Source organism: Myodes glareolus, chromosome 10, assembly GCF_982192425.1.
Source record: "Myodes glareolus chromosome 10, mMyoGla1.1, whole genome shotgun sequence".
NCBI classification, from domain to species: Eukaryota; Metazoa; Chordata; class Mammalia; order Rodentia; family Cricetidae; genus Myodes; species Myodes glareolus.
The window spans coordinates 2020617-2032910 of record NC_142035.1 but is presented as its reverse complement, the minus strand read 5'-3'; the positions used below and the strand labels follow the sequence as shown (position 1 = coordinate 2032910).

Here is a 12294-nt window from a genome sequence, read left to right as displayed (position 1 = left end):
GGCTTTCCCTTCCTGTAGCGCAGTCTCTGGACCCTGGGAATTGTCTGCAATTTCTCCTCCTCCATCAGTAAATTACAATAATGGAAGGGTCTTTGTAGAGAAAGGGAAGCTGCTGCCGGAAATTAGTCATTATTCTCTGGAAAGATGGGCTAATGAGAGGTTTCGGATGTGCGTCCTAATGGGAAACAAATGGGTGAGGATTAAATATTGACTAAGCTGTCGGAGAACACTAAAGGGCGGGGTTCATGCAGGGACCCTCGTGAGCAGCCTGGGGTCCCACGTGCAGCCTGTACACCTCACTTTCCTCCACACCCCAGTCTTCTCACAATTGCAGGAGTTCACTAGAAATGCCTTCTCATCTAAGTTATGAGCCTGTTTAGAAAATACATATTCAAACGTAACTGTGAGAAGTAACATAGCCGGCCACCCCGCCCCTCTTCACCCGACTTCCACAGTAGAACGGGGCACACCTAGGAGGTGGCAACAGTGCCGCCACAGCCATGTTCAGGGCTGGTCAGTGTCCTCAGAACTCCTGATGTGTTTGGTATCTTGATATCTGTGTGATTGTCTGGGTCTGTGTGTGTGTGCATACATCTGTGTCTAGGTGTCTGTGTGTGTATATCTGTGTGTCTGTGTTTGTATGTGAGGCTATGCATGTGTGTGTATACATGAGTGTCTGTGCCTCTAGGTGTCTGTGTCTAGGCATCTGATCCTATGCAGTTTTGCCACACACATGTGACTCTTGACCCTTGCCATCAAGACACATAAGACCTATGACCTCCATGAACTCACGGAACCTCTGGGATAGGAAACCTGTGTGAGAAGTGGATCCCTGAGGACAGGCCTTGAGGCCTGATAGTCAAATCCCAGTTCCTGCCGGCTCCCTGTTTCACTGAGATGCGAGGAAGCCAGGAGTCCCGGCAGTGTTCAGAGTTCCCTCCTCCTGTTGCCTTGCCTGCTCCCTAGGGTGATACCCCCAACTGTGAGCTTCCTCTAAGTTGCTTCCTGACAGGCCCCTTTGTAGACACATCCCTTGCCCCATCCTCCACCCACCCCAGTCCCTCACCCTGGCAAGCGCTGTCCTGTTCTCTCTGGGGCTGGCGTTTTACCCAGCATGAGGCTCTGGAGGTTCATCCGGGCCATCACATGGGTCCCAGGGCAGAGGTCCATGGTCTAAGCAACAGGTATGGCACAGTTTACCAGCTGGCTGCCCTCTGAGAAGTGCCAGGGTGATGTCCAGCTGGGTCCATCACAAAGGAAGATGCTGAGAGGTAACACGTATGCAGAATGTTGGAGAACACACAGCTTCACTTCTCTGGGTTGAGGATCTGTGGATACACTTCCAGCTCATACACCGTAGTGGCTCCACGATAAACTGGGAAAATCGCCTTATATGTAGGGAAGATTTGACTGCGCTCACCACTTCAGGGCATTCAGCCCATGCTTGGCTGCCTCCAAGGCTGTGGTGAGGCTGAGACATCGTTCTGACAGAGCATGGCAGAGGGATGCAGTTCCCCTCACAGCAGCTGGGGACAGAGGTCCGGCGGAAGAAGTAGCCAAGCACAAAACAGACCCCTCAAACACACCCCAGTGACATAGCTTCCCCCAGTTAGACCCCACCTCTGGTTCCCACCACCAATGCTAAGGACAAGCCTCCTGCCAGGAGCTCAATAAGGAATGGATTCGCTGGCTGGGTCAAAACCCCCATGATCTGATAGCCTCTCGATGATCAGATCCGCCTGCTGGGGACCAGGGCTTTTGGAGTAGTTCGCAGCAAACCATGGTGAGGTGTCACCACCTTCCCACTGCACCCCCATTCTGAGGACCTGCGCTTTAGCACAGGGGGCTTTAGAGGACATTTGGATCCAGGTATAGCAGGCTGTGAGCAGGGGTCAACTTTGGAAGGCACTTTCATGCCCTTCCTCAAGGAGCCGCCCAGTGCGACACTGCCATGCTGCGTGACAAAGCACCGCTGTGTGCCCTCGCAGCCTCTGCACGAGACAGTGGGAGGTGCACCGCGACATTGCCGCAGTCTGGGAGCGTGTTTCCCTAATGATGAGCGACACGCGGCATCTCGTCCCGTGTCTCTCACCATCTGTGCACCCTCTACGGTGACGGCTTGTGTCTCTGTCTGCCCCCTAATTAGATCGTCCTCGGAGGTGCTTTGAGAACCCCTCTCCCGCTCTGCCCACAGTCCTGTGCCTGTGTGCGGCTCGCACATTCTCCCCCTGCTCTGTGGCTTGTTTCCCCAGGCCCTTGGTGAGCAAAGTCTCAACTCTTGTTGAAGTCTTCTCTTGCAAGAATGCCTCCCATGCCCTGCCTTCTGAAACTCTTCCCATGCTGTTCTGTAGGAGTTTTGTGGGTTTATACTATACACCAGGTCCACAATTCATGGCAAGTCAGTTTTCATATAGGATGAGAGATTTATGTCTAGGTTCCTTTTTGTTTCTGCTCATGGCTCTCTTGCTCATTGCCCTGAGCACTTCCTGTCCAAAATCCAAACTCCACAGCTCACAGGCCAACCATTACGTGGATGGGGAGTCGTCACTGGGTCCCTATGCTGCTCCATCCTTTTTTGCATCTGCCCATTGACCCACTACTGTGGTAACTGTAGTTGTGGGTGTTGGGATGGATAGTATCTCAGTTTTCTCCCCTTCCCTCAACAGTATACTCCTGGGGTGGGATAGTGCACCCCAACCCACACAACACCTGCACATCTGTGTGGAACCCAGGGGTCTGCTTACCCAGCTCTACTACCGTACAGCCTCCATGTGGCCCTGGTGCGGCCCAGGACAAGTTTTTCTTCTTCTGTGCTGATAAAATGAGAGTGTAGGCACCCACTCTGTGGACCAGGAGGTTATGCGGGAGCATTCTCATGTGGGGCCTCAACAGGCAGCGACTTAGGACACTGCTGCTTATTCTTATACAAAGCAAAGAAAACCAGTCTACAAATCACAATCCCAGAGAACCTAGGCAACAATGAGGACCCTAAGAGAGACATACATGGATCTAATGTACATGGGAAGTAGAAAAAGACAAGATCTCCTGAGTAGATTGGGAGCATGGGGACCATGGGAGAAGGTTGAAGGGGAGGGGAGAGGAAGGGAGGGGAGCAGAGAAAAGTGTAGAACTCAATAAAAATCAATAAAAAAAAGTACTAGTTCGTGGGCTGGAGAGAAGACTCAGAGGTTAAGAGCACTGGCTGCTCTTCCAGAGGTCCTGAGTTCAATTCCCAGCTCACAACCATCTGTAATGAGGTCTGGTGCCCTCTTCTGGCCTGCAGGGATACATGCAGCCAGAACACTGCACACATAATACATAACTAAGTCTTTAATAAATAAATAAATAATACTAGTTCATTCTCCTGACCTCACCACATTGCTTTCGTTGGACTTAATGTCTCTTCAGAAATGTAGGGAGACTCATTCAAAAGCAGCTGACCTGGCTACTATGTACCCATTGCCCTTACAACGCTCACGTTGGGAGCCCTTGCCCCTTGTCACCCAGTGGGCTGCTTAGCGGCCTTTTGTCCCCTCAGATGTGTGTCCTGAAGATACAAACTCCCTACCATCTAGGAATGAGTGACAGGAGCTTCCAGTCCTGGGAGGGGTGTCTGTGGTAACAACAGCATCCAGACCTAGGAAGTGTGTCCATGGTAACAGCAGCATCCAGGCCTGGGCGGTGTGTCCGTGGTAACAGCAGCATCCAGACCTAGGAGGTGTGTCCATGGTAACAGCAGCATCCAGGCCTGGGAGGGGTTTGGGGCCTTCATCCCTGCTGTGGTGAAAGCCACAGGAAGGGGTCACCTCGACTCACAGCTTAAGGCACAGTCCATCACAGTGCCAAGGAAGGCATGTGAAGGGGGCTCTGTTGTGACAAGAGCAAGCAGCAAGGACTCCTCAAATCTCTGGAACAGGAGGCAGAGATTGGAAAGGAAGCAGGGTCAGAAGGGGTCTCAGACTAAATACCCCTCAAGGCCTCCTCTCTGTGACCCATGTCCCCCCCAAATGGACTTAACCTCAAAAAGTTTCCACAATCTCTCAAAATAGCACCACCAAGTAAGGAATAAGTTTTCCAACACAGGAGGCTCTCAGGCAGTTCACACTCAGACCAGGACAGATCACACACTAGGGTTCAGGTCTCACCCAGGCCTGTGGGGGGACAGTTCACACTCACATGATGACAGATCACACACTAGGGTTCAGGTCTCACCCACGCCTGTAGGGGGACAGTTCACACTCAGACCAGGACAGATCACACACTAGGGTTCAGGTCTCACCCAGGCCTGTAGGGGGAACAGTTCACACTCACACGATGACAGATCACACACTAGGGTTCAGGTCTCACCCAGGCCTGTGGGGGGACAGTTCACACTCACACGATGACAGATCACACACTAGGGTTCAGGTCTCACCCAGGCCTGTGGGGGGACAGTTCACACTCACACGATGACAGATCACACACTAGGGTTCAGGTCTCACCCAGGCCTGTAGGGGGACAATTCACACTCACACGATGACAGATCACACACTAGGGTTCAGGTCTCACCCAGGCCTGTGGGGGACAGTTCACACTCACAGGATGACAGCACCCTGTTAACTGAGCCCCTTTCCCCAGAATCACCTTGGCCATGCACCCATCTCCTTTCTTTTTTAAAAAAGTGTGTGTGTGTGTGTGTGTGTGTGTGTGTGTGTGTGTGTGTACAATACACGTGTGGGCTCATATGCACATGTGTTTGTTCCTGTACATGTGTGCAGATGTGTACATGCTAAAGCGTGACCGTGGTCATGAGAGGACAACCTCAGGCCCCAGTCCTCATCTTCTACCTTTCCAAAGCAGGGTCTTCCTCTGTGTTCGCCGGGGTAGCTATGCCATGATATGGGGATTTGTTCTCCTTTCCTCACGTCTGTCTCCCCATGGCAGTACTGGGATGACAGATCTGAGCCTTACTGCCGCTGACTTTCATGTAAACCCTGGGGATTCAAACTCAGGTCCTCATGCTTGTTCAGGGAGCCCCTCCCCCACCTCACCATCATCTCCTCAGCCGCCATCTCCTCTCTGGAGCATCCCCAGGTTGGCCACAGACTTGATCGCTACCATGCTTCTGGCCAGAAAGCCCATAGCCAACCTAAGCATCATTTCTCAAACTGCCCAAGCAGAGATACCTCTTGACCTCTCCGTCAGCTGTTTTAACTCACTGCACACCCTGGCCCCTTGTATCAGTGTGGAGACCTGCACTATAAATCCTGAAATTGATGTCACTTAAAAAAATATTAAACAGCAGAAGAATCTACAAGTTGGGAGTGCGGTGAGTGAAACCCTCGCCCGTACAAGGCGGGACTCAGGCTTGAATAGATTATTCTATTAGCAAAGCCCCCGTATTTATTTATTTCATTTCTGTGCCGGTGGAAGTCCCCCTAGATTAATGCCACGGCCTGATGCACAGATGGCACCAGATACTTGAAAGTCATCTGAATATTAAGAATTTAAATCTTTAGCCTCAGTGATTTGAGCAGAAAGCCAATTATGGGGCTGAATTAGTTTTCAAATTAAACTGCAATTTAAGGCTTGTGAAATTAATCCTTTAAGGCGTGTGGCAGCGTAGTACATGGGTTCCAAGGAGGAGTGGAGCTGGGAGTCCTCAGGGCTCTCCCACTGCCTGCCAGTTTAGAGGAGAGATGTCGTCACCCCCAGGTGAGAGGCAGGCCACCCCTAGCTCAGAGGGAAAATGGCTGGTTTGACTTGTCTGGTTCTGCTCATGGGAAAGATCCATGTCTTTCTTCAGGATGAGAGACGGCGGAGGGCTCCAGAGAAAGCTCTGGAAAAGCAGCTCACTTCTCATCCGCTACCTAGCACCCAGGTTGGCACAGATGTTGCTCAGGTATGGGGAGGGGGGACTCACAGCCCTGCAGTTCTGCTGGTGGTCTGGCTTTGTAGTGGCGAATGCTGAGAAGTGAATGGGAGGGAGTTCACAGTCATCCATGTGGCCTCGGGCTTCACCCAGTGGGAGGAGGAAGGGTCAGCAGGGGACACTGGTGCCGTCTCGCCTGTTCACAACACAAGGAGCCCTGCAGTATCCACTGGAATGACGTTGAACTCAGAACCCAGCTCAAACTTCTGCAGACCAAGATATGAGGCACCAAAGACAGAACACGGCCACGAATCAAGGCAGGGCACAGCCAGGTTCAGATCTGGGACTGAGGATGACCCATCTGAGCTCCAAGCCCAGCCTGACCTCTGAAGTCACACGTCACACAGTGGTCACAGCCTCCTGTGATTCGGCCCTGCAGTCGGTGTCAAGCCTGCCCCATCCTTCATGCACTCCCTATAAGGAATGGGTACAAGGTTGGACCCCCAGACTCAGGTCCCCACAGGACCTCAGAGCTTGGCCTACTGTACGGAAAAGGGGTCCCCTCTGCAAACATTGCTAGTCACGGCAAATGCAAGATGGGAAGGGGAAAGGGACACAGGACGCACCAGTGAGGACAGAGGCAGAGTTTGGGGGAGTGGAGCCATGAGCCAAGGACTCCTGGGCCTAGCGAACACCTCCAGCAACTGGAAAGCTTCTGAGGTCTCAGAAAAGGAGCGTGACCTGCCCTCAGGGAGTCAACGCTTGTGTGACCCCCTCAGGGACACTTTGCTACAGTGATCCCAAGAGACAAACAATGGAAATCCAGTGCTTCCCCCTCCTCCTCTGGAACCTTCCAAGTAATGGACCTCCATCCGAGCATTGCTAGGCACTGTTTGAGAAGTTCCCAGGACATGGATGGCAAACTCAGAGTTCCCTGGCCTACCCACCAAACCTGGAAGGGTAGGCAAAGTCCCCAGCAGGGTAGGTGTGCTGTCCTGTGGGTGTGGCTGGTCAGCTGACTCCTCAGCCCTCCGGGTCCTACCTATCCTCGTTGCTTTCGTGTCCCTAGACAAAAACATTTTTTGTTTGGTTGGTTTTGGTTTTGGGTTTTTTTTTTAAAGACAGGGTTTCTCTGTAGCTTTTTGGAGCCTATCCTGGAACTTACTCTGTAGACCAGGCTGGCCGCAAACTTGTAGAGATCGGCCTGTCTCTGCCTCCTGAGTGCTAGAATTAAAGGTGTGCGCTACCACCACTCAACGACAAATCACATGACTTCTTGGAGACATTCTAAATAAAATGATTACGGGACAAGACAAGCCCAGCGCCAGGAATCCGGAGCCCTCTTGGTGACATTGACTGACCTTAGCAAGTATCGCAGGGACTACAGATGAGTGTGGAACATTCTCTGCATCCTCCCTCAGCACTATCTCCAGACGACGCTCACACCCCAGCTGAGTAGGATCCAGCCACCGTACCCAGCAATCAGCCTGCAAATAAATGCAAGCAAAAGTCAAGAGTCTGGAGAAAAATGTGCCCTACCTATGGTCCTCCCCAGGCCACTGGCAGCAGCCATAACTCAGGACATGGCCTCCCAGCACACGCCAAGGCCGGGCATCTGTCTGTGGGATTCAAGGGTCCTGCATAGCAATAAATTCACCCACTTCCCTGCTGAGACCAATAAATCCAGCCGGCTGAATGCTCTGTAACTCAGCTGTGTGGAATTCAACATACTTCCCTGGGGAAGCAAGAACACGCCGTGCTGTGAAGGGTCATCGTGACATTCCTACTCTAGCCCCAAGATCCAGGAGACTGTGGTGTGGACTCAGTCACTCTGGAGACATGAGACAGCCACAGGCAAGCCAGCAGCGAGCTCCTTTCTGGGCTACATAGCCAGCGACGGCTGTCACCCCAACTCCACATCCCAAGCCCTCTGGTGGCAAAGATGTCTTATGGGTGCCTGGAGAGATGCCATCTTTGAGATGCTGATGCAGCCAGCCACTGCTCCAGGCCTTCTAGATCTTTCTCAGTGCTGTGTGACCAATGATACTAGCTGTTTCTATGGTGGTATGTTTACAAATGAACGCGTTTTGCGAAGCCTCGGGAAGGACTGTTGAGTCTGCTTCTCCACACACCTTTGTTAGTGTCAGGCCTGGGTCTCTGGCACTAGCTATGCTCACAGCATGGCCATGAGGCAGTGCAAACCCAGCCCTCCCTGTAATGAGAGGAAGTCTCCCTCCTGATCCTGCAGCCTGGGCCCAGCCTGTGTCCTGACCTTCTCTGCTGAAGTCTGCTTATCTGCCACCTCTTGGCTGACTGTGTGTCGCTTTTCTGCATGGCCCTTGGGCTCCATCCTGGCCTCCATGGACACACCTTCCACAGTCCCCAGAGGGGACTGGAGAGGTGGCCACCCTTTCTAGCTCTCCACTTCTTGGTGCTCTCCCTGTCCATCCGTCTGTCTGACTTCCCATGCACCCTGCAGTAATCGCTTTCAGTCCTTTGCACCCTCCTCCTTGGGGTTTGGGTAGGCGGGTGTGACCAGAACTCATGGTCAACCCTGGGTACAGTGAGGAATGCAGGACAGTTGGGCAGGGGCTCTAAACATAGCTGTGGGAGGCAGAGGCAGGGAAGAGCCCAGGAGTGAAGAGCGGTATTAAATAGCAGAGTAGACTGGGCAGAAGAGAAACCACCAGGCACAGAGTTCTGAGCCTGTGCAGACCCCAGAAAAGAGTGGATGTGGGTCAGAGGGAGAAACCTCCAGGAAGTCCCAGATCTCCAGGATAGAGGCCCAGGTCACAGGAAGACTGGTGGCCATGGGTTCAGGTGATTGGGAGAACAAGGAGGTGCAGGTGCCGGAGGAGGGTGAGACGTGGCCTTCATCTCTGTGGGAGGAAGCTCTTCTGTGTTGGCACACTGGGAGGAAGGAGTGAGAGAGCCAAGAAGGGGGAGTTAGGGAGGGCAGCTACCTCGTAAGCATGTGGAGTAGGCTGAGACTTGCAGGAAGAAAATAAAGGCGGAGGCTGCCCGAAAGCCTGCCCCTCAGACTATCAGACACCATCAGGGTCCTGCTGAGAGGACAATACAGGGGCCGCTGGGGTCTAGGATGACCCTTGGCAACACAACGGAGGCTACTTCCCCTGCCAGGGCTGCTTTCCAGGCTTCAGAAGGGGACCCTCCTCCTCCTGCTCCTCCTTCTGCCTCTCCTCCTCCTCCTCCTGCTCCTCCTCATCTTCCCCTCCCCTTCTCCTCCTCCTCCTTCTCCCCCTCCTCCTCCTCATTCCCCTCTTCCTTCTCCTCTTCCTCCTCCCTCTGCATCTTTCAGAAAGAAAAACTAAAACTGCTTAGTCCTTGCTCTGCTCCAGGGCTGGGAACGTTCCTGGGTCGTTTCCATGGCAACCCATGGACCTGCTTCTTCCTTTTGGCTCAAAGTGTTCAAGCCTGAAGCATTCTCACCTCACCCTAAGGGCTAGCCATGAACACAGCCAGGCCTCACGATTTCCAGATGTGGTTTGGGCTCTAGAAACCTCTGTCTTCCTCAGTAACTTCAGTGCCCACGCACCGCTCTGCTGGTCTCTCCCCTCTCCCCGCTTCCCCCATTCTCTTCCCCCACATCTCTCTCCTCCCTCCCCCCTCCCTTCCCTTCCTTCTCCCCACCCCTCACACACACATTTTATCTTCTGATGCCCAAGTGACAGCCCCTCACTCTTAGAAGGGACTAAAGAAAATCTCCAGGTCTTGCCTAGCACGCCACACTCCTTACGCAGCTGTTACAAGTTGTGTGGTCACGGGTCCCGTTCTCTCTCCTCTATGTCTGTGGTCACGGGTCCCGTTCTCTCTCCTCTATGTCTATGGTCACGGGTCCCGTTCTCTCTCCTCTATGTCTGTGGTCACAGGTCCCATTCTCTCTCCTCTATATCTGTGGTCACCGGTACCGTTCTCTCTCCTCTTTGTCTGTGGTCACAGGTACTGTTCTCTCTCCTCTATGTCTGTGGTCACGGGTACTGTTCTCTCTCCTCTATGTCTGTGGTCACAGGTACTGTTCTCTCTCCTCTATGTTTCAAGTTGTTGTTTCAAAGACCAGAGTTAGCTTCAGTGGACCCAGTGTAGAAGCGTGTTTTCCGTCTCACCACGCACCATGGAACTCGCGAGTGTCCTAAGAGCCCTCCCCCGGCATCTCCAGACTTCTCTATTCCTCGCAGGCACATGCCCTAGTTTATGGAACCAGTACTCTGTTATGAGCTTATTAAACAAACCGCTTCCCTGCCCTCCTGGACATGAGCTTCACAACTTGAGGATACGTTTTCCAGCTGTCTATTCTGAGGTCATTGCTGACCCAGCCCATCATATGGGCTACCCCGCTCTGTTCCTCCCACAGGCAGAACTCTCCCCCGGGGCCTTTCTTCTGGGGCCTGGGTCATCATCCTCTCCTGTCCCAATTCCTTCTCTCTAGCGAGGCCTTACCTGCCTCCTCTGCAGGCCCCTTTTTTGCCACTTTGTTTTGTGTGACAGCCTTACAGTGCAGCCCAAGCTGGCCTAGGAATCGTCCAATCTCAATCTGTGGCAATCCTCCAGCCTCAGCTTCCTGGATGCTGAGCTCACAGGCGTGGGCCACTGGTCGTGGCCAAGTCCACTTTCTTGCTCGATTAATCCGCATGTCCCTTGACTATGGCCTCCCTTCTCCTCTAGGGCGCATGATCAGCTTTCAGCTCAGTCTCTGCCTGTTGTGTTGCCGTTCTCAGTGATCGTGAAAAGGCAGGGATAACGTTTTTCTGGCTGACCTCTCCATAAAACTAAGCACATGGCATGATGCCTGGCATGCCAAAAGTGTTCAGTTAATAGTGTAGACTGGCTCTTTTCAATCACACAGTGGAGTAGTATTTGGTCATAAAAAGGATGGAGGTTTAAAACCTCTAGGCTCAGGGAAAGAAGCCAGACACAAAAGGCCGCAGATGATGTAACATCATTTACATGAAGTGTCTGGAATAGGCAAATCCAGGGAAACAGAAAGCAGACAGGAGTCTGGGGAGGCTGGGATAAAGGACTGAGTCACAGGTGACTTTCCTTCTGGGGTGAGGATGGCCTTCTGCAATTGGGTGGTAGAGACGGTTACGTTCAGTTTCATGAGGCTGTCAAAACCTTGGGATTGTTTTTTTTTCAAGGGCAAAGTTTATGTGTGTGGTCTATATTTCAATAATGGCATCTTTATGGAGTCCCTCCATTTATACCTCAGCAGCAAGGCTTCACGCAGGATCAGTTGGTACCCAGTGAGCAGCCTTGCATTGGGACTTACTCGTCACCAACCTCAGGTCCTGTGGCTCAGGGCATTGGCAGTCCTGACTCGGGTCTAGTCTGCTGCCAGGTCCCCCAGAAGTGAAAAAAGCATTTTTTTCTCCCAGGTCTACTCTGCCCTCTGCAGAACAGGGAAAAATTCAGAACCAGTCAGGGGAATGGATAGCTTAGGAGGACTCTCTCAGGTGCTGGAGGCGGGTGAGGAGGTTTGCCGTTGAGGTTCCTCAGATACATGGTAGCAGCTAGGCCACGGCATGGAAAAAGATGCTGCAGGCTCCTGCCGCTGCATCGAGAGCCCTGGGATCAACTGGAGATGTCTGCCCTGGGTGTCCCCATCTGACCCGACGTCTGTTCCAGGTACATACGTGATGACCGTGACAGCCAACGACGCCGATGACAGCACTACAGCCAACGGCATGGTGCGGTACCGGATTGTCACCCAGACACCCCAGAGCCCCTCCCAGAACATGTTCACCATCAACAGTGAAACAGGGGACATCGTGACAGTGGCAGCGGGTCTGGACCGGGAGGTAAGATGGGCCATGGGCCTCGTGACAGCAGCAAGCGCTACCAATCAAATGTACAGTTAGGAAGTCAGGGATATAGGTGGTGTTCGGCATCGACTCCTGCATACGCTGCAGGGAAGTGGCCAGCTGACACCCCGTGAAATCCCCCAGAGCAGGCCAAGTGGTGCAGCAACACCTCAGGGACTCAGAAAAGCCGGGATGAACTCCCACGTTCTCAGGATCCTGCCAGCATTGTACTCCGGGTCTAGGTCCTTGGAAGCCTGTCTCCCTGAGCTGTCTAGACATGCTCAACCACAAGTGAGTAACTGTGTGCCCCCCGGGACATAACAGGTACAAGAGGGTGTTCCTGGACACCGAGTCCTGCCTGAATCATCAGACAGATGGTCACTTGCCTGGACAGGGTTCTATGCCCTGGGATGTGTGTGAGAGAAGGTAGCCCAGCTGAAGCCCACCAGAAACAGTAGAAGTGACTGCCTGTCCCTGTCTGGCCCACTTTCAGGGTCCTGGAAAATCTATAGCCAGCCTCTGACTGACAGTTCTCAGCCCGCAGTCAGGACGGTGTTGTCTGCCCTCATCACAGCCTGGATTTCTGTGTACCCTGTGACTACAGAGGCTAGCCACACAAGACTC

General features: G+C 52.9%; 1 protein-coding gene across 2 annotated transcripts in view; it reads left to right on the top strand.

The window, feature by feature from the left end:
* The window catches only part of Cdh4 (cadherin 4), a 495273-nt gene that overhangs the window by 425954 nt on the left and 57025 nt on the right, over positions 1-12294 (top strand). For both annotated transcript variants that reach the window (XM_085696922.2, XM_085696921.2), the window contains exon 7: positions 11495-11667. In XM_085696922.2, the coding sequence (XP_085553048.1) occupies positions 11495-11667 (173 nt within the window). The remainder of the gene's footprint in view (positions 1-11494; positions 11668-12294) is intronic.